Below are 20,741 nucleotides of genomic sequence, written 5' to 3'. Positions count from 1 at the left end.
CGTTCCCCTTGCAAAAAAAGTCAACTCTGTGTCAGTAGCTTTTCCTGAAAATATTACAAATTTTTCAGAATTTCAGACTGTTTCTGGAGAGGTTATTCAGTAACATTCATACATCTCGGATTATGAGATCTCTGTACATTCTCCATGAGCAAACGTGCCCTAAAGAGACCCAGCATAATCATGCAATAATTTAGATGGAAGAGGGCCTCTGGAGGTCAACTGGTCCAACCCTTCATAGATCTTAGAGATGAAGAGGGAGGACACTACCGAGTAAATAAATGTCCAGGCCTATTCTAGCTTAGCGGAAAGCTGTGGAAGCCACGTTTTCAGTTGTTAGGCATCTGTTCGGGTATATATGGTTACCTAAGGACTAACCTCTAAACCCTGTTTTTCTGTGTAATTAGAGGTGTCGTGCATACAAATGCATAGATGTTATTTTGAGCATAGCTGAGAATACTGGCTAAAGTTCAGCTTTTTTTTCTGATAAACTCTATGTACATTGAAATGTTGAGTCCCTCTGTTCCAGACATTGTAATTGGGATATCTTCTAGCAGTGTTTGAAAGTACTAACCTTGTATTTTAAAGATAGCTTGTGTCAGATGTTTAGGCACATCGTGTGGATCAAAAGGCACTCGGTACAGGTCTCTAGCGAAGATGGAGAAATGCTTTATAATCCTAAACTGCCCTCTGCTCTGGTGCCTGTCTTCTTCAATTCTCAGATGTGCAAAGCCTCACTGAACTAGATTTTGTAACCAAGAATACATTCCCAAAGCAGACCAGATGAGTGAAAGTCATTACGATTCAGTGGCCAACAATTTACTCTTTGTGCAGTGTCACAAGTTCGGCTGAATGAGGACACTGTGAAATGCTCAATAGTATCTTAGGCATTTATCTAGGACGCTCTACACATGAGATTCTATTTTAATAGCAAAACCTTTTTTTAACATAATCCTTTAAATACCTTAGAGGTCATTTTTACTTCTGAAAAAGTACAGATTTTCCTGGTCTGTACAGGCTTATTTGTCAGTTAGAACAATTCTGTCACCAATTATCTTCCAAAGCAAATGAGAAGAAGGAAAGATGAATTGTAGTGCTCAGGTGTTACTACCATATATCAAGGAACTTGAAAGCTCATAGGATAAAGGAGCTTGGTTTGGAGTAGCAGAGAAATATTTTTAAAAAGAAAACTGTAATGATTGTAGCGGTGCGTTTACGGAAAATATACTACCATTCAGTTAGATGCAGTAGCAAGGGACAGGTACAAAACTGCTGTTTGAAGTGGCAATCTAAATACGCATTGTTACCTTCTATTTATAAACACCCATTCTAGGTGAGATATTTGGCAGCTTGGTCGTACTTGGAAATCTTGAATTGCCTGATCATGTTATGTGGTGATGATGTTTTGTCCATCGGTCAGCAGGGCTGACTGTTTTGTTCACCTGCACTGGCCCACAAGAATCGTATCAGTTAATAATTGCAAGTATATTCACTGGCAACATAGCTAAATATGTTTGCCAGAAATGTACACACAAGTGCACCTGGATTCAATTTTCCTATGTGCCGTTTCAAATTTACACACTATAAATGTTTGTGTGCAAAGCTGTGCTGTCTCCTAGCACGGATTCCACCCCCCCCGCACTTCTTTCCCTCCCCTCACACACATTTATTTATCTGAGTCAGGTTCTTGCAGCAGTCACAGGAAAACTGAGAGGTTTTTTTTCTTTGCTACCTAGAAGTTTAAATTGCATCTCTGTGAGAAGTTCCCCAGGCTTCTTGCAAAACAGTAGTCAAATAAGCTACCTAACAGTGAATTGTTTTGAAAAAATAAATTAGCCTTTCTTTAGGCTTCAAATTACACTACCTGTTAATTATCAGTGCAAGAACATAAACAAAGAATGCTGAAGGACTGACAAAATTTACAGTGTCTTTTCTATAATTATTCGCAGTGTTCCCGTCATGAGCGTAACATGAATTCCTACCTTTAGCTTTCTGATCAGTACATAGCTACCAGTTCTTGCTTTCCAGCCTGGCCTTAGAGCAGCAATTTTTTTTTGCAGAACGGAAGCATTGTAATACCTGCAGTGTGGGTTTTGCACCTTTAACTAGACTTACCTGAATACATAGTAAATCTTTCTGAGTGTACAGATTGTGAAGGTTGCCTTTCAACCCCCCTGCCTGGTGTCCTTTACAGACAGGAAGAATAAACCACAGAAGTTTGCAGCTGGGAGTTTCTTGGGATCAATTAATCCCAGGCTAAAGTAGATTGATGTAACTCTTTGTATATTTTCATCCTCACAGTTACACGAGTGGAAGTGTTTAGAGGTCTAGGAGAAGCTAGCCAGAGTAAAATGCATTTTGGCTGTGCGTGCTGGTGTAATGTCCCTGGGGCTGCATGTTAATTCCCCCTGCAGAGTCAGGAGGCCTTGCTGGCTTCTTAACGTGTCTGACATGGAAGCAGCAGAGTGTCTGACCTGTTGTTTCTACCCATAAAACAGCGTTGAAATGGAAACTTTTGTTTTGCATGCACTGGATATAAATCAAATGTTTGTAATCACTCCAGTTGGTTTCTTTGGTTAAATGAAATTATTTTGATAGGGAAAATAAATAAAAACATCTCTAGGAGAGCAGCTGCACTTAGCATATCTGATACCACTATTTAAAACGAAAATTCAGGAATAATTTTGCAAATTATAATGATCACACCAAATTACAGTAATAGAAGTTAAGTTGATCTGACACTTATTATAGGGAGACCTTGCTTATGCTAGCTTATACTTTGCCAAGGAGGATAGAGGCAAACTGACTTAAGGTCTGCCCACCTCGTCTAACAGTGCAGCACAGAGATCTCCCAACCCCAGTACATTGCAGCTCCTTTTCTCTGTAGAAATAAAAATAGTCCACATAGATATGCACCTGTATGGGCAGGTATCTCTCTACTTCCTACTGTCTTGCAAAAGATACGGCAACATGTGGAATATAAACCATTTTTCTGTGAATATTAAAACTATAAATTCCCTGGCTGGATTACATCATGTTTTAAAAAGACCCTAAAATATTCTCCAGTAAGGGAAAATCATGTTTACTTTAGTGTTCTGTGTGATGAATTATGAGAAGAGAAAGTGCTTTTTAATGAGATTAGATTGCTTGATGCAGTGAAAATTATTCTTTATTCACTTCCTGATCCTGTCTCACATTTCTGCTTCAGTTTCTGAAAACAGATGCTTTATGTCCAAAACTCACAGGCTATATTAATAGTTTCTCAACAAATTGTGATGCAGCATTTCGCACCACGTACAAACCTAGTCCCACAAAAGAAGACAATACCCACTTGCCCATGTAGTGATGTTTGGGGTACAAACTCGCCAGAACTTAGGAATTCTAGCTTTATTTCTATTAAATGTTGATGATCTATATAGCAAACACTGTTTTTATTAAATTGTATCCTGCAAGGAGTATATTTTAAGGAGAATGGAGGGGATAACCTGTCTGTGTGTGTTTGTCACAGCTACAGCTTTTGCCGGTCACATTGTTCTGCTGTCATAAATGTTGGCTGGATCATGTTTTTCCTTATTCTATTGCAGTCATTCCCGCTTGATATAAATGAATTTGTTGGCATTGGTTTTCAATTGCATCATGTTTCTGACTACACTATCTCTCTCCTATAATTTTGGCAGAAATAGGCTGTTGAGACAGAAATCCTTTTGCAATATACAGTATGTTGTCAGGGCCAAGATGAAGGAAATCAGCAGCAGGGACAGTACAAAACAGATCAAAATGTATTTTGCCTCTGTTGATGCAGTGCAGGCTGATCTTTTGCAAGTGCGGAGTAATCAAGGGGAAAAGAACAACTGTGGTATCCTGCCTCTGCATGTAATGTGATTACCATCAAAGAGTGAAATGGAAGCAGCTGAAGGAACAAATCCAAAACTACCCTGAGACACCATGGCAACAGGCCCCTTGCAGGCACAGCAGGAAGGGGGGGGGGCTTGGCCATTTCAAAATAAAAATTGCTTTGAATGACCTTCTGTTTGCTGAGTGCTGGGTGCTTGTTTAAAACCTGATGGTCACAAGGAAAATTATGAGATGTTCAATGGGTAGTACAACATATGCTGTAAGCTTGAGCCTTTAGGAAACTGGAGAGAAAGACAAGATTGTGGAAAATGCTTAAATATTTGGATACCACAGATCTATTTATGCAGCAGGATGGAGGTACTGTTTACATATTATCCTTGGAGTGCAATTGCAAGAATGTAAGATCTTGGGAATCAGAAGTATGTCTCTGTTCTGTAAGAACGGTGAAAAATGATAGTGCTGTGTGTATCTATGAAATTTAGAAGTAATTTTGTGTATGCGTTTTGTTCACAGCAGGGATTTGAGTAGTGTTTTCATGCCAGCTTCTACATTACTTCTAGAAAGGTTTTATGGCAGAGAACAACGCTTTTCAATAAAATACAAATTTCACATCTGGTGCAGCTAATATATACTGTACTGAAAAAAGTCCCTGATGAGTTATATCCACATAAAATAAAAACACTTTTTCAGAATAACACATGCTTTATTTCTTCTTGAAATTTACCCTGCACAAATGACCCTCCTGGATTACCATGGCTCTTAAGGATACCTTTTTTTGGTTTGTTTTAGAATGATTTATATATAACATTTACAGAATTTTACGATTAAAAAAGAGGCTAACCTAGACCTGTAAATAAGTAATTTTAAATCTGTTAGTGGGAAGAGTAACGTAAGTCATTATGTATTGACAGATTGACCATGGAGATGCACCATCTGAAGCTAACAATGAACCTAGGCCAACACCAGCAGAAAATGGAGTAAATTACACTGCCTCTCTTACACCGAAACCAGCAACTCAGGTTGTCCATAGCCAACCAGCACCAGGTAAAAAAAAACAAACAAAGCAAAACAAGAAAGTCCTAGGGTTTCTAAATAAATCTGGATAATCATTTTTCATGTGCTTTGCGTTTAAAAAATGAAGGGGTTTTTTGATGTTTGTTTGATTTTATAAAATAGGTAGAAATTTTCCCACTACTTTAGTATGCTGTTAGGGCCAGTTGTCTTCAAACATACAAATATCTTCTTTTTAAGAGTTGCTTTTGTGGTGGAACTGAAGTTCATTACAAGCCAGAAAGTTTGCTGGATTTTTTGTTGTTGTTGTTGCTGTAAATGCAGGAATCTCTTTAAATTGTTTTTACAAATATGTCTAGTTTATGCATGTAGTTACATATTATTCCACGCACAAAATAAAATCTTAGATACTGACTATATTCTGTATTGATGTATCTCCTATAATAAACGCTGTTCAATCACACTGTTTATGATTTGATGAGTGTAGTCTTACTGACTTCCAAGGAGCAGCATTCATCTTGTGTGCAGAAATTTTTGGCTGTTGTCATAATATAGGGCAGTTGTACTAACCATCAGCCTAATACCACTTAAGTGACTCATGAGTGGTGTCAGTGAGTTCAATAACATTCTCCTCATAAGTAAAATGACGATGCTCAGGTAGGTTTCTGAAGGTTACCTTTTCGTGTTTGTTCACAGGATTGGTGGTGTTTTCTGTGTTGCTTCTCTTCTGCTCAGGACATGTTTTTTCTCAAATGATTAATTAAGGCCCATGTCAGTGTATGTCCTGTGTCCCCTGCTGTGTTTTAATATGCAATCAAGCAGCACAGTAATGGCTGTTGCTTTAAAAGAATCGGAATCAGTTATCTCTTTTACCTCTAGGTTCGGTGAAAGCACCTGCAAAGACAGAAGATCTTATTCAGAGTGTCCTCACAGGTAATAAATATACAGTTTACACTGCATGAATGAATGCACTGTTTTGTCAAGAGAAACATATTTTTTATGAAATAGGCCATCTGGATTAGACATTTCTTTGAGCGATTAGGATTGCAGTAACTCATAGAAAATACATATATCATGTTTTCTTCCTCAGCTTTGAAGTTATTAAATGTTTGAGCACATGTTTCATGCCAACAGGGAATTTTTTAAAAATACTCCATTGCTGTAGTTTCACAAGCACAGCGTTACCATCTAATGCAGACAAAAGACCAGCTTTATTATGAGAACAGAAGCTAAATTTGCTCTGAATATTGTGAATAGTACTGAAACCATTTTATCTTCATTAGCCTTGCAGTGTTCCCATTGCTCCTACAAAATTGAAATTACCATTACATTAAGCAAACTGGGCTGCCAGTTAGATAGCGTCCTACTGTTCAGTTGGGAGTCATGTCCTGCAGCTTGGAATTGGAGTTTAGATTGCAAATTTTATAACTCAGATTATTTCCTAGTCATTCTCCTACATTAGAACCCACAACATGTCCAAGTCTTGCATAGGTCTACATTTAGGTGTGGAAAACAGGCAAGACGTGAACTTCTGCATGTTGGTTGCCTCTTACTAGGTCTCCCTCATGTGTGGTAGAAAGAGGCTGGCCTAGATTATGGAAGTACCTGCTGGCCTTATACAATGTCTGTTGTCTGGGAAGGGATCTTCAGTCTGGCTTTCCCAGAGCTGTGACCCCAGCTCATGCCAAGGCATCATTCCCTCCAGCATGCAGGGTCTCCATCAAGAGAGAAGTGAAGTCTGTCCTGAGATGCTGTGATGATACCGGGACAGATGCCACCAGTCAGTGCCCGGGTCAAGGCAGGAGGGCAGGCAGCTGAAGCGCTGTTTGTGAAGGGGGTTTAGGCGTCAGCGTGTTACATAGCCCATCCAGAGAGAAGGGAGACTTAAAGTGTTGGTACAGTGGGCACAAAAATGATCTGTGGTCATATCTATGTAAGATCATGTTTTTATATGTTGGGCTGATGAGAATCTTTTGCATCTGAAAGGGGTTGAGGAAAGAAAGTACATGGTTTTTATTTTGCTACATGTCTTGGCGGTCTAAATTTTCATCTCACGTCTTACACTCATATCAATTAAATTTGCCACAGTATTTTCAATCTGCTTAGCTTATTTCCAGATAAATCTACTCAGTTTAAGCTAGCACATTTCACTTACCAGCAGTAAACAAACGTGCTTTGTTTCATTCCTGCTAATGGCAGTTCCTGGGTTCTCTGATTGAAGTCTTACGCTACTAGAAAATTGAAGTGGCTTTTGTTGTTATCATTATAGAAGTGGAAGCACAGACTATTGAGGAGCTAAAGCAACAGAAGTCTTTTGTTAAGCTTCAGAAGAAGCATTACAAGGAAATGAAGGACCTTGTAAAGAGGCACCACAAGAAAACCACTGACCTTATCAAAGAGCACACTGCAAAGTATAATGAAATCCAAAATGACTACCTGCGACGAAGAGCCGTTTTAGAAAAAACAGCAAAAAGAGACAGTAAGAAAAGGTATGTTGAACGTAACTTTACTGTTCTTGGTATTGGAGCTTGGTATTTCCTATTCTTGGTATCTTTACTCAAGTCTTCTTTTATAGTAGACAATTAATATGGAGGTGACATTACAGCACAGAAAGCAAACCAAAATCACCAAGATTTCTAGGTAAAATAAAGTCAAGGCCTTTGATACAGAAATCATCAGAAAAAGCTGCTTCTCTGCTAGAGATGTGCTCCTTCTTTGCTAGAAGCCAGATAAGATGTTCACCATGTTATACCTCTTTCCCTGGAAATGAGAGCACGCGATATTTATCTTGGGACTTTGCCTAGACCGCTAGTATGAGTAGGTGACTCAGCTGCACTGGCAAGAGTGAGTGTAATCACAAACTGTGAGAGGGGGCATCCCCTACATCCCGGGACAGTTCAGGAACCAGACTGCAGCACAGAAGCACTCAAACCTATCTGGGTAAAGTGTTTTACTTTCCTACTCAGGTCAACTACAGTACGTTTTATGAGAGCATCCCGTCTTCTCCCATGCTGACCTCCTTTAGGAGAAGGAGTATCAGCTCCATGGAAACTTCTACTCCACACTTAATAATATAACTTTATAATGTTGCTCCTCTTCCAAGCAAGGAGAAGTTTTTGCAGCCAGCACACATGGTCATCGTGCCCATATTAAGTAATTGGTTTACTCTGGGCCACCACAGTCTGCTGTCTGATGGTAAGAGACACCCAAGTGTCAAAACAGGAACAAAACTTAGTCCTCCCTTATGCTCTTTATGGGTAAAACTGATATCCTGAATTTGGGGATGAAGAGCATTGTCTCCCAGGTTAGAATCCTGGAAAAAACCTGTGCTAGAGAAGGCATCAGATGTATAATTAGGTGAAAGGAATACCTGAAAGGTATTAACATCTGACTACTGTTTGAATTCTGATTGATCCAGACCAATTGAGGGTCTCATCATGATTGCTTGGCTTTGCCTCTGCATGCACACCCCTTCTGTGCTATGTCTCTTTCTAAATCTTGCATTGCCCTGTCTCTTTGTGTGTGCTGATATAATTTTTATATTATTTTTTAGGTCATAATAAAAAAGGAGAGTTGTATTTATCATTATCAGGTTGAAATGCAAAGACTGTTATGACTCATTAATCTTTCCACAATTACTGTCTTGTTTATATGGTAAGGAACTATATGTTAATAAAGATCAGTTCTTAACTCCTGGCAAAACATATATACACATAGGTACAATCAGTGTCTCATAGTGTTACAATTGAATAATAATCAGGTAGGGGTACCCTCCTAAATTTTTATTTATCCTATTAGTGCAGCATTCTCATTTTAACATTTTATTTCTTTAAGTAATTAGATAAGCACAAAAGTTCTCTAACTTTTACATAAAATTGATGTAGCTGCAGCTCTTCAGTGTGAAGACACTGAATGAACATTAAAAAAAAAAATTACTTGATAGTTTTTGGTAGGAGATCATCAGAGGAAAAGGCTGTGAGCATGCTCTGGCTGCTAACCTTGTTGATAGTACCTCTAATTGTAAGTGACTGGGATTCAGGCCATAACTTGTCCCTAGGAAGGAGCTTATTCATTTCTGCTTGCCTGATGACAGAATGTCATTGAGCTTAGTAAGAGCTTAACACTCATAATATGTCTATGTTCAGCTGGCCTTAACTGTTGCCAGTTCTCAGGCTTCCGAGTTCTACACTTGAGTTTAACAAACTCCCTTAATGACTGGTTGTCAACTGCACACACAGTGTTATTTTATCCACTGTATTTCCCATCATCAATGTGTGTGACAGATAGTGGCAGACAAAACAACGTCATGTTTCTTTTCTCTAGCATATTCTATTCAAATTTAAGCAGAAAAACAATCTGAATAAATAAAATGACTCATTTATCTCCGAGTCAAAAGGATTTTGGTTTCTTTTATTTTGTTATGATCTGACCATAAATCATTCATGATATCAGGCAATAAAACCCTACAGCGTGTTATGGGGGCTGTCACAGTGATTTCAGAGATGAGAAGTTTTATGTGCAGATACAGAGAAATCTGAAGGTTAAAAAAATCTGAGGTTGAATTTTAAAAAGGCAGGAATGTATTTGTAGGGATTTTCAAACTTGCAAGTACATATTATCTGAAGCAGCAGACTTCTAATAGAATACTGCATCCCAAGGAAAAAGGTGATTTTTATCATTTTAAAATTATTACTGAAGCTATTTGCCTGTAACTGCAAATCATAAATCACTACTTCATCAGGAATGCCCATATCAGATTGCCATACCAATGTGTTGTCTCTGGTCAAAAGCAATCATGTTCATGTCCTTGTCTAAAATTGGGCCAAGATTCAGTAAAGCCATTGTCTATAGGAAGTTTGAAGTATTTATTTATGTACATGCACACATGTTTTGCTGGTGTTCTGAAGTTTCTGTAATGATCTTGCCCATTAAAAGACAGTCTTAGTATTTTTTAAATAGGCCTTATTTCTTTTTCCCAAAATACAAGAGAAATGTCAGCTTTAAAATGTACAGTGTAATGGCATAATATGCTGACTTTAATATTCATTAATGCCTGTGTTCTGGCTCTGTATTTAAATTATCCTCACCTATCACACTGACACCACCTAACTTCTTAGCAGAATATTCAATTACAATAAAAATGCAAGAAAGAAAAAGAGGCTACCTTGGTTCGTATCCTCAGACTGATGAAGGCAGCTTCACATCGTTTCAGTTGAAGTTACTCTAATTGATAGCAGCTGCAAACTTGAACCCGGGAGGGAAAAGAGAGGCAGCCAGTGTAGCAAGTTCTCTGCATTGTAATCTCTGCAAATTTTTGAGTAGCAAATTCATTTTTCTCACAGTGTTGGCCCTCTCTGTTCAAGGTTTTGCTGGTTTGTCCATCTCATGCTCTGTTCTGAGGTTTCCCAGGCAACTGATTTAACACCCGAATACAGCAGTAAACACAGCAGCAGAGCAGGGACATGGCAGAATTATTTTTTTTAAATGTTTTTATTGGGTTTAGTTTAGTGCTGGCCTGAGTGTGATACTGCTTTTGCTGCTTATTTTTTTCCTTGAGCAGTTTAGTGTCATCATGTCTCCTTTCACAATTACACCTATTCTTCCTTCTGTCTTAAAGGAAGAAAAAAGCAAACCAAAGCTGTTCCTTAGTGTTGCTTTTATCTTCCTCCTCATATTTTTCCTTTTCTCCTATGTGCTACCATTCTAGAGGTTTACTCCCCGCTGGGGTGTTAACTTTCCTCCTCAAGTCAGCAGTCCATAGGGCACTTTCCTCTGTGAGTGCTATGCGTGGCATTTCCTGAAGTGGGGAGAAAATACCAAATAAAGGGATGTTCCTACCATTTTAAGCATTTTATAAATGCAGATGTAAAGTTATGCTCTTAAATTTATTGCTAGGTGTATGCAAGGATGACTCGGTTTTCCAAATACTTAGCATTCTCTATTTCTGCTGGGGACTGTGCAGCTTTGAAGTTCAAGTTATATGTCTGGAAGTGGATAAACAAGTTCCATGGGCATCTGTTTATGGGAAATCTTGGCAGTTGCATTTATAGCTCATTTATACTAAATCTCATTCACACCCCCATGATGGGTTAGTAAAATGAGGTTTGAAAGCAGTAGCCGTCCCAGTAATAAACTCTTAACATTGTTTTTTTCCTAAAAGATGAAATTATTGGACTTACTAGAGCTAAATTCATCTTCTGGTCCTATATGTGGTGCTAAGAAACTTCTCAATGGGCTACAGATAACCAGCTGCCTTAAAAACAAGGTTTAAATATGAGGCAGAGTGCACATGCCTAATGACTTAGACCTTGATGGGGGGGGGGGCGTGTCTTTGCAGATCTGAAACGAGCAGCCCAGACCACAGTTCTTCAACTATTGAACAGGAATTAGCTGCGCTCGACTCTGAAATGACCCAGAAGCTAGTCGAGCTGAAGGAGAAGCAACAGCAGCAGCTGCTAAATCTCCGACAGGAGCAATATTACAGTGAAAAGTACCAGAAACGAGAGCACATTAAGCTGGTACGTTTCTTATGTTGTCTGCTTGTCTTTAGCGATCTCAGGGTGAGCGATGAAAGCAGCATGACATTATAATTAAGTAGGGCTCCCTCTTACTTGGAGTCCATTTCAAAGCTTGATTTTCCTGTGGTCTGCTGCAACTTCAAGTGGTTGTTGTGTCACTTTGTTACTAACGCTTCTAACAACTCGGAAGGCTTTGGATGGAAGGCGGAAAGGCAGCAGGATTATTACACTGCTAATGCAGAGAGTCCTTAACTCTAGTTACGTGAGTCTCAGTTCACTGCAGCTTTTGGGTGATGTTCCCATTTTGTTCTGCTGCTTTTTTAAACATACAACACTCAAGGAGGCAGGATTAGCTGGAAAACAAATTGAAACACCATGAAAATAAATAAATGAAAATAGATTCAAACATTCCCCAGGGCACTAGGTTGGACCAAACAGTGTTCCTGTTGCAGACAAATGCTTTAAGGGGATGCAGAACATAATCTGTGTATGGTGAAGAAATATTTTGTGTCCGTCGGTCCAAGCCAGCTTGTGTTTTTACAGCTGGAGTTTGGCTGACAACTACAGCAGGATCATAGGCCCTCCGAGCTGAAATAAAGTAGCTTGGGCAGATGGCAGCTGATGCTGATGGATATTCTCAGGCAGGAAAGAACATTTTTAAAGGGCGGTATGGGAGTGCAAACTGTTTCTCAACTCCAGACAATCCTCTCACAGTTTTTTTTCTATTTTATGATGTTTTGCCTCATTACTGTCGGGTGAAGTGATTTGTCTACTCTGCCCTGCCATCCAAAAAGAGCGGGTCAGGGGAATGATACGTGTGGGTATCACTCAGCAAGGCCTTTCCACAAATTCATTCCCATGGATCGTAGCACGGTGCTGCATTCCCAAGCAGTGCCCTGTTTATCACCCAGTTGTACGTGAATCACTTCAGCATTACCCAGCAGGAGCTGCTCCGGTGTGCGTGCGTGCGTGGACACGGTTACCTGTGCCACAGGGAGAGGGCCCATGTTCAAGTAACAGTTGTTGGCTGCATTTCAGGGATTTTAATTTTTCTGAAAAAAACCATTTTGGACCCACATAGTTGAGCTTAGATTGTAAACTAGCTCATTTCTCAGTTCAAAATGGGAAATGGCATTTCTCAAAGTAAAGTTACTTTTACAGCATTGTCCAGTCAGGTGGTGTCAGGATAAATTCATATTTTAGCACAGAACCTTCAGACAATTTTCCCTTTGAGCTGTGCAGGAGTTAATGTTCTGATTAAAATCTGCTTTGCAGCCCAGAGATTCTTTCTGATGTCTTTTTTTTAGAGGAGAGCCTATTGTTGGTATCTTTCTTCTTTTATCTAAGGAATGAAAAGCTGGATCAGACTAGCTAGGCATTATTATACATTCCCTGGTTCATCATCCTGAGAGGATTATTTTACAGAATCAGACTTAAATTGGAGGGGGTGAACAAACCAAATTGGTCCCGTTTGCCACTTTAATTCACCCTTCATTGAACTTGCACACAAGCCCTGTCCATGTGTCCTCTCACTACCACAAGTGTGCTTTTTGTTAGCAGCTTCAGCAGGAATGAGATTGGTCCCAGCGCCGCACAGCAGATTTGAAACCGACGACTTGGATTTTTTTGAATCCAGTATTCTGTGATCAAAATGTAGGCTATGCTTATCTACGCTTAGCTTTCTTAGCTGTCATGCATGAATTTTCAATATCCACCTGACCACCCTGAAATCCAAGGTGGTCCATGTAATAATGCTCAGTGCAAGAGGGATGTTTTTGGCACTCACAGAGAACCTTGAATATTCAGCCATACAGGAATTCAATTTGTAATTTGTATTGCATAAATTCAGTTTGTGACCATTTATGAATTATCATAGGCATTTTCATTCCTAGCAAAGGTAAAATCTGCAAAATAGATTTTTATTTTACATTTAATATTCTGAGACTATATCACCTTGATGTATAGAGTAGCAGTAGTTTCTGTGTAAGTTGGACATACACAAGTCTGACCGGACTCCGCAAGTTAAGAATTCGTTTACCCCGATAAGAATGTTTACTGGCTTTTGATCATTGGTAATTAATCAGCGAGTCTGCTACAGACTTTTGTGGAAACTTAGATGCATGTATGATGTTTAGCTGAAAATACGTATTTTTGTTTCTTGGGATTTTTTTATTTTTTTTTTAGCTTATTCAGAAGTTGACAGATGTAGCAGAGGAGTGTCAGAACAGCCAGCTAAAGAAACTGAAAGAAACGTGTGAAAAGTAAGGTGCTATTCCCCTTATCATTGATTACTACTCTGTATGGGTTTTGTTTAAATGCATTTTGAACTCGCCTTTATTTTTTATGCTTTAGAGAAAAGAAAGAATTGAAGAAAAAAATGGACAAGAAGAGGCAGGAGAAGATCACAGAAGCAAAATCCAAGGATAAAAATCAAATGGAAGAGTAAGTATATCCATGGATCCATATCTTTATATGTTATGCGAAGACACAAGATTTTTCATGACCTGAAAATCAAAGAAAGGTCTTAACCCGAAATACAAGGCAGCTTTTAGTCAGATTATAATACCTCACCAGAGCAGTGGAGTCCTCCATACTTCCACTGATACTAATTTAATTTCCTGGGACTAATCTAATCTCCTGTCCTGCAAGCACTGAGAGTCTGGGTCAGCTGCAAAGGTGCTGATGTGGTATGGGGACATGCCTACGGGTGGCATGACAGAGCGATTCGCCAAGATGCTGTTAATCCAGATGCTATCCTCTGAGTATAAATAGACCTAGTGGCTTCAGTTCCTGCAGGGTTTGATTTCACCTTAACTTAGCTTTTAATTTTTGAGTTATCTCTTCATCTTAACTGATAAAGCTGCTCTCGAGAAGAAATAGCAGCAACACACTGGAAGTTTTGCTCTACTTTTGTGATAAATTCCCCTCAGATGCTGCGTTACTGGTTCTCAGTGTGCAGTTACTTTGGGTGGGAGCTCCTGTGAACAGGGACGGGAATATTAATTTCATTTATGTACCACCAGACAATACAAACAGTAGTTGCGAAAGTTGATTATATTCTTCCCAAGGGCACAGTGTCTAGGTTTGTTTGTCCTCCTTCGTTTGTTTTGGCAAGCAGCTCAAAAAGAAAATGGAGCATTTTAATCTTGCACTGTTTGCTGGGATATTCTTGTTACCAGTCTTCAGTAACATTTAAAGACAGTTAAAAATACAGAAAGAACAAAAAAAAAAAAAAAAAAAACCCAAAAGGAAAATCCAGAATATCTGAGTTTTACCATGTAACAAAGATGCAACTGTGTATGGTTTTCTATAGGTAAAAAGGTTTATACAGGTTTTGGAGCCTCTCAAAATAGAATCTGTGAATTTGGTAACAACTGAAAGGAGGTCACACACACAATGAACTGTATTAGAAAATTTAAGAATCGACGTCACAGAATTTTAATAAACATCCTAGAAAAAAGATAACAAAATGACAATAATTGATTATGAAAAAAAGGGAGAAATACTTAATATGGTTAGAGCTGGTAAGAGGGCATGGAAGAAATAAGTAGTTAGTCATTATGAAAATGTTAGAGCAGTAAAAAGCAATTGCAATCTGAAATGATTTGCTGAGAGGTTAATGAGACACTAGTGAGAAAGGCTCAGAAACAGACAAATAGAAATTCTTTTTTGTTCTCCTTTTTTTTTCTTATTTTTCCCAAGGGCTTCCCCATGCCAGGTATTTCAAAGTGCCCTTGGGAAAGGTGAGATGGGAACTACATGGGAAATTCAGCTTGCCTCTGTCAAGTGACACAGTTTGTCCTCACCCTCACGGTAGCAAAGAGAGTAGCGAGACCTTCTGGTGAATCCCATTCAAGTCATCCAGGCTAGGCTGTTGTTTATTTAAAGCTTTTACGCAAATTTGGGAAAGAATATTACACAGAGATAATACATTTTATTAATTGTTACTTAATTTTTGTAATTCTTACATGCACCCAGGGATTGTGTAACTGCCTAAAACTATCAGATTTTAGCACCACTTGAATAGACAGAAATTCCCATAATTAGGTTTTAGAGTACTGTCCTGAATCTGGTCAACTCAAGTATCCACAAATAGTTATTTTATGTGCATTTATCCCTTTGGGAGTCTCATCTTTGACCAAAGGTTGCCTAATAACTATCTCACTAAGTCCCTTAAGTACTTCCTCCAAGTTCAGCTTTATGTGGTTTACCTAGCAAAGTTGGAGACGGAAGTTGAGTCTGCCCTGCTCTTTGTGGGAACTTTGCCATTGCCTCCGAGATGTCCCCAGCAGTATCTGCTCGCTGACAGAGACTATTTTTCTACTATATAACGTGCCACACTGTGGCAGTGTGCAGCTACTGATGATCGTGCGCTCTCCTAGACTGACGTTTGGGCCTCAAGGAACGCCAGCATCACTCTGAAGACGTAGCAGCACCCTAAGGGAAAAGCCTGTTGTGAAAGAGCGGTGGGTTTGTTGTGGTAGGTCACGGGGAAGTCTGAGCCCTTCATACAATAAAGATGCAGCCTGTTACTAAAGGCACATTCAGGAAGTGGATAAAAGTATTATTTTGTAAGGAGTTGTGGAGGATTAAAATACATTGGTTTGATCTTATTGCCTGCAATAACTTGTTGATTGCTTCTCCCCAGAGAGAAGACCGAAATGATTCGATCATATATCCAAGAGGTGGTGCAGTACATAAAACGGGTATGTCAGGCCATATGTTTATTTTTCATTTTGGGGGGTAAAATGTCAGCTTTCATATTTTAGATCATATTAAACTGCAGATTCTAAGCTTTGGTATAAAGATTCTGCAAGTACTGATTTTTAACAGATGCAGTGTAGACTTCTCTTCACATTCCAGTTAAAGGAAAACTGGAATTTCAGACAGATCTTGATTAATTGTTAGTCGGTGTTTGGGGGATGGTGCTAAAAGATTTTAATACAGTTATGACTTCAACTTTCAACATCCTGTGTTTCTTCATGGAAAATGTACCAGGTTTTTTAATTGGCTTGCTGTCTCGTGAATGCAAAGATTGCATAAGGGACTCTGAAAGTCAATAAAGATTTAATTGCAGAGTATATTTTAACTTAATTACATTTATACAGTTACTGAAATGAAAAAAAAGCATTCTATGAGCTATGTAAATACAAGTCAAAGAATTTCATTACAGGTACTAGCTTTTCTGAAGCTATAGGTGGTTTACACTGGGCTCAGTATGCACCGTAGTGTTTTGACGTGTGAAATCACTATGCAACATATGCCACTATTGAATTTGCTCTTAATTTCAGTGAAGAGATAGTTCAGTTCAAAAGTTGACCCATTTTTGCTCACAGAGGCCTTGATTCAGGAAGCAACCAAAAGAGTTACCAAATTAAGTATGCTTAATTTCTGTTGGAGTCAGACACATGTCTGAGCGCTTTATTAAATGAGGCCCAAAATTTATCAGCATGTTCATTTAGGACTCTAGGATGCAAATCCTCTTCTTCTGGGAACAGAGTCCATCTTGCACAGCTCATACAATAAAAGCTAAAGCAAAATAATATGTTTTTTTAAAAATGCATTATGCTTTTAATAGTATTAGAAGTCTACAGTAAGTCCTTTAGACATTTCTGATTCTAAATCCCGTGTGTGAAATCTGAGATAGATTGTCCACATACAACTGTTAGAGCAGTTGTGCTCAGGGATGCTTGCAACAATAGTGTATAGGTTTATATTAGACATAGTTTTGATGATAACATTTTAATTTTGGTGGATGAAATATTTGTTGGGGAAGAGGTGGGAAAGCGACGAGGCACAATCTCTGAGAAAAGATTCTCTGCTCTTTTTGTACAGCTAGAAGATGCTCAGAGTAAAAGACAGGAGAAACTTGTAGAAAAACACAAGGAGATTCGTCAGCAAATACTGGATGAAAAGCCTAAGGTAAAGAGTTTTTGAACAATGTTATATTGCTAAAAAATGTCCTTCAGGAAAGAAAGTGTTCTTACAGCAGGTAGGCTGATGTTTAAACATGAGAAAGTCCATTTATAGCAGCATAGCCGTTGTCTCTAATATTCAGGATGAAAAAAGTCAAGTAGCAGCCTACTATGGAGCACCACTTCAAGTCCAGATGTCATATAATGGGGTTTATTTTTTCGTACTCATATTGTTAAAAAGCTTTCAGTGTAAATGGTGCTTCTGACCAGCAGAGTGTGCCCTTCACTCTATTGTGCTTTAGCAGTACAAAACCAAAACACAGTTTACATTGAAACGAAAAAGAGATATCTTTTTAGCATGCTTGCCGCAGATATTTGTGATAATTGATGAGGATATATTTTTGTGGAAAACAATGAGCGTTTTCGTAATAATAGTGCTTATTATTCTACGTTGCTTGCTGGATTTCCTCTATTTGATTTGTGCACTGCTTCTACATGTAATATTCTGAAATACAGCTTTTCATCCTAAAGATAGCGGGCTGACTCTTGCTCCTAGTGAAGCTGGTGGTAGTTTTGCCATTGACTTCAGTAGAGGAGGTTCAGAGTCCTCCTTTGTACACCATTTTCCTGTAGGAAGACCTAGGTAACTACACAATCAGACTTCTGTACGGAGCGAGACTTGTTTTCAGCAGAGTTCATATCCAAGTATGATTCTTCACAGCCCATTGTGTCATGTCTGCACTTGCATAAATGTGTGTCCTAGGCTTCACTTTTCATGTCTTGTCTGTGTCCACAGTCCTAATGTTTCTGTGCTTGTATTACAGCTTGAATTCTAGCATTGGGTGTCAGCTAATCAGTGTTGTCCTGTCATTTCTGTGAAATACCCAGAGAATAAATTAGGCTAAGGTCTGAATAGCTAGAAGTTTACAATAGTTTGGAGAAATAAAAGTGTTTGCATCTCTGATTTTCTACTCATCTTTTTAAAGTCATGTTTATAAATAAGTTGGAACTTTTTGATGTCGTGGGCATCTGGGTGTAAAGACTATACATAGTAGTATGTTTTATATTTGGTGCTGTAGGATCATGAGCTTCTCAGGCATGTGAACTGAAAGACTGGAGTTTAAATGCTTGAATTTAAAATGTCAAAGAATAATCTGCTAGTACTTCTAACACTGGCTTTTCACCAATACTTGGGCACTTGATTACTTCTCTCTCTCTGTGTCCTTTCTTCTTTTTTTCTTGATTTTTTTTTTTTTTTTAGTTTACTGAGAAGTAGCGTAAAGCACTGAAAATTTGTCACTGAGGACTTGGGTTGCGTTTTAAAAGATTGCGCTGGACCAGTAGTGTTAAACTCTTCCATCAGCTGTCCACGTGCCAAGCATTAGGTCATGGCACAGAGCGGCTCCAGACCCCTTGTCTTCCCCTGCATCTGGCCATCAGTTAAAGCGCCGCAGTAATCAGCCCTCCTCAGTCGGCGCTCTCAATTCCTCCTGAGAAAACCCTCTGCAGTAATGTGCCTCGCAGGGCCTGGCTGCAGTTTTTTTTGTCCTTTCCCACATACTGAAATGGGCAGACTTGGCTGAATTTACGATGGTATGTGCCTCTTGCTGGCATGAGAGGATTTAGGCAAAACATAATTACTCATTTTATTAAGTCTCTTTTTTTTTTTAATGTTTTGCTTCATGTTCATATTTCATATCCATATTTGCTTCCTTAGTGGCAGGGCATATGATATAAAATAGATCAAGTGATTTCCCAGCTGAGAAGAACCGACATATTTTATGTAAACAGCAGCCTTTCTAGGGGCAGCTTTTTTAACAGGCTAGTCTCTCGTGCTTCAGTGTTCAAACTCCCACTAAAATTTATGCTAGCTGTGTTAAAAGGGTTTTCTGGCTGTATCAACTCAACCCCTAAACAAAGAGTTTAATATATTAAAGAGGGAAAGAATTTTTAGTATTTTTACCAATAATTCCTTTGGAGACAGATTTTGCCATCGTCAATCACTGTCATTTGGTTATTTATTACTGACTCACTGTTCCTTGTGTGGTGACTTTGTGCACAGAGCTCTGTCATAGCCGGGAAGAATATCATTTCACAAATGTTGCCAACAGGCTGCCACACCAGTGAGGTTTTTTTGGGGCTTGGATTGGGGTTTGTTTTTTTTAAAGTATGAGTGTGCAGCTTCCTTTGCCTTGGTGTCTGTAGGTCACCAGAGGAAAATTTCCCTTAGAGTGCTGACATTTTAGACAACAGTTTTTAGAAACTGCACAAACTGGATGCAAATTAGTTTCCTGTACTGGAGGCAGAGCACTTGCTTTTTGTTTATAATATCGTGTTTAGATGAAAGTACTTCACTCAGAACTGATTTACACCCTTAAACTCTGCCTCTCCCTCATATATATAATCTCTTTTTAATGTTTGGATGTCAGACTGCTTTGCAGCTTTCATTTCCAGGGCTATTGTGTAACAAAAAGCTTGCTTTCTCATGTAAGAGTTGGAGACTTTACTTCCTGAACTGATAGTTTGCCAAAAGATTGGAAATAGTTCTTCAGCTTCTGTGGTCCTGCTGAAATCAGAGTAGGCATTGACTTTAATGGGCCCAAAATATCATACTGTATCTGTGTAAGTAATGAGGATATCTTTATGACAAACTAATTTCTGATGCTGTAGAAACTAGAAATTATTATCGTCAAATCTGTGTGTGTATGGAAACAGGCCAACCACCCCCACAAACGTGTTTGGAAAAGGAGGTTGTCACCTAATTAAGAAGTCAAATACTGACTGACTCCAGGTCAAAAAATTTCTAACTTGCCATTTTAGTGAAAGCACAGTGGAAGCAAAGTTCAAATGCTCTCCTGCTGCTATGTTTTTCCTAACAGCATCATTACCAAGCAAGGCCATAGGTATTTTCTTTTTTTTTTTTTTTTTCTTCTTACATTATCTACTGGCAGCTTTATTATCAGCAACAGCTTGTATTTCTTTTCTCCCCCATTCTAATTCTTTGTCTCCTCTTCTTAGTCATTGATACACATTAAGCTTGTCCTGTCCTTATCTTCTTCCCCTTGGGCATCTCTTCTGCATGCTGTGGAGGCTGCTGTAGCAACACGGCTCTTTACACCGCTGTACTGAATTCTATACGTTAGAGCAGGGTGTGATTTTAGATTCTCTACTACAGTGAGTGTGTGGCAGTCATTATCTAAGCACAGAAGAGTGCATCGAGGATGGGCATGGTCATTGCATCTCAATTTCTTTGTCCTTGACAGCTTGTGTGTCAAATTAAACATAAATCAAGAGCATTTCCTTCCTCCCACCCTTGCCTCCAATTTCATTGTAATTACAAAAATCGATACACGTGAGACATGACAAGGAATTAATTATTCTTCTGAGAATCGACTCGGTTGCAGTAAATAGACCCAAGCCTTCTCTAATTGAAATCAATGCAACT

The 20,741-nt window shown here is 38.8% G+C and overlaps 1 protein-coding gene across 5 annotated transcripts in view; it reads left to right on the top strand.

The window, feature by feature from the left end:
* PLCB1 (phospholipase C beta 1) overlaps positions 1-20,741 on the top strand; it is a 398,789-nt gene that overhangs the window by 319,992 nt on the left and 58,056 nt on the right. For all 5 annotated transcript variants that reach the window (XM_075749808.1, XM_075749805.1, XM_075749803.1 and 2 more), the window contains exons 24-31: positions 4,764-4,896; positions 5,743-5,796; positions 7,133-7,352; positions 11,201-11,381; positions 13,566-13,642; positions 13,734-13,823; positions 16,030-16,087; positions 17,217-17,303. In XM_075749808.1, the coding sequence (XP_075605923.1) occupies positions 4,764-4,896; positions 5,743-5,796; positions 7,133-7,352; positions 11,201-11,381; positions 13,566-13,642; positions 13,734-13,823; positions 16,030-16,087; positions 17,217-17,303 (900 nt within the window). The remainder of the gene's footprint in view (positions 1-4,763; positions 4,897-5,742; positions 5,797-7,132; positions 7,353-11,200; positions 11,382-13,565; positions 13,643-13,733; positions 13,824-16,029; positions 16,088-17,216; positions 17,304-20,741) is intronic.

The sequence above is a fragment of the Balearica regulorum genome, chromosome 3 (genome assembly GCF_011004875.1).
Source record: "Balearica regulorum gibbericeps isolate bBalReg1 chromosome 3, bBalReg1.pri, whole genome shotgun sequence".
Taxonomy (NCBI): domain Eukaryota; kingdom Metazoa; phylum Chordata; class Aves; order Gruiformes; family Gruidae; genus Balearica; species Balearica regulorum.
Note: the sequence above shows the minus strand (reverse complement) of the source record. Positions and strands in the feature narration are given on the sequence as shown.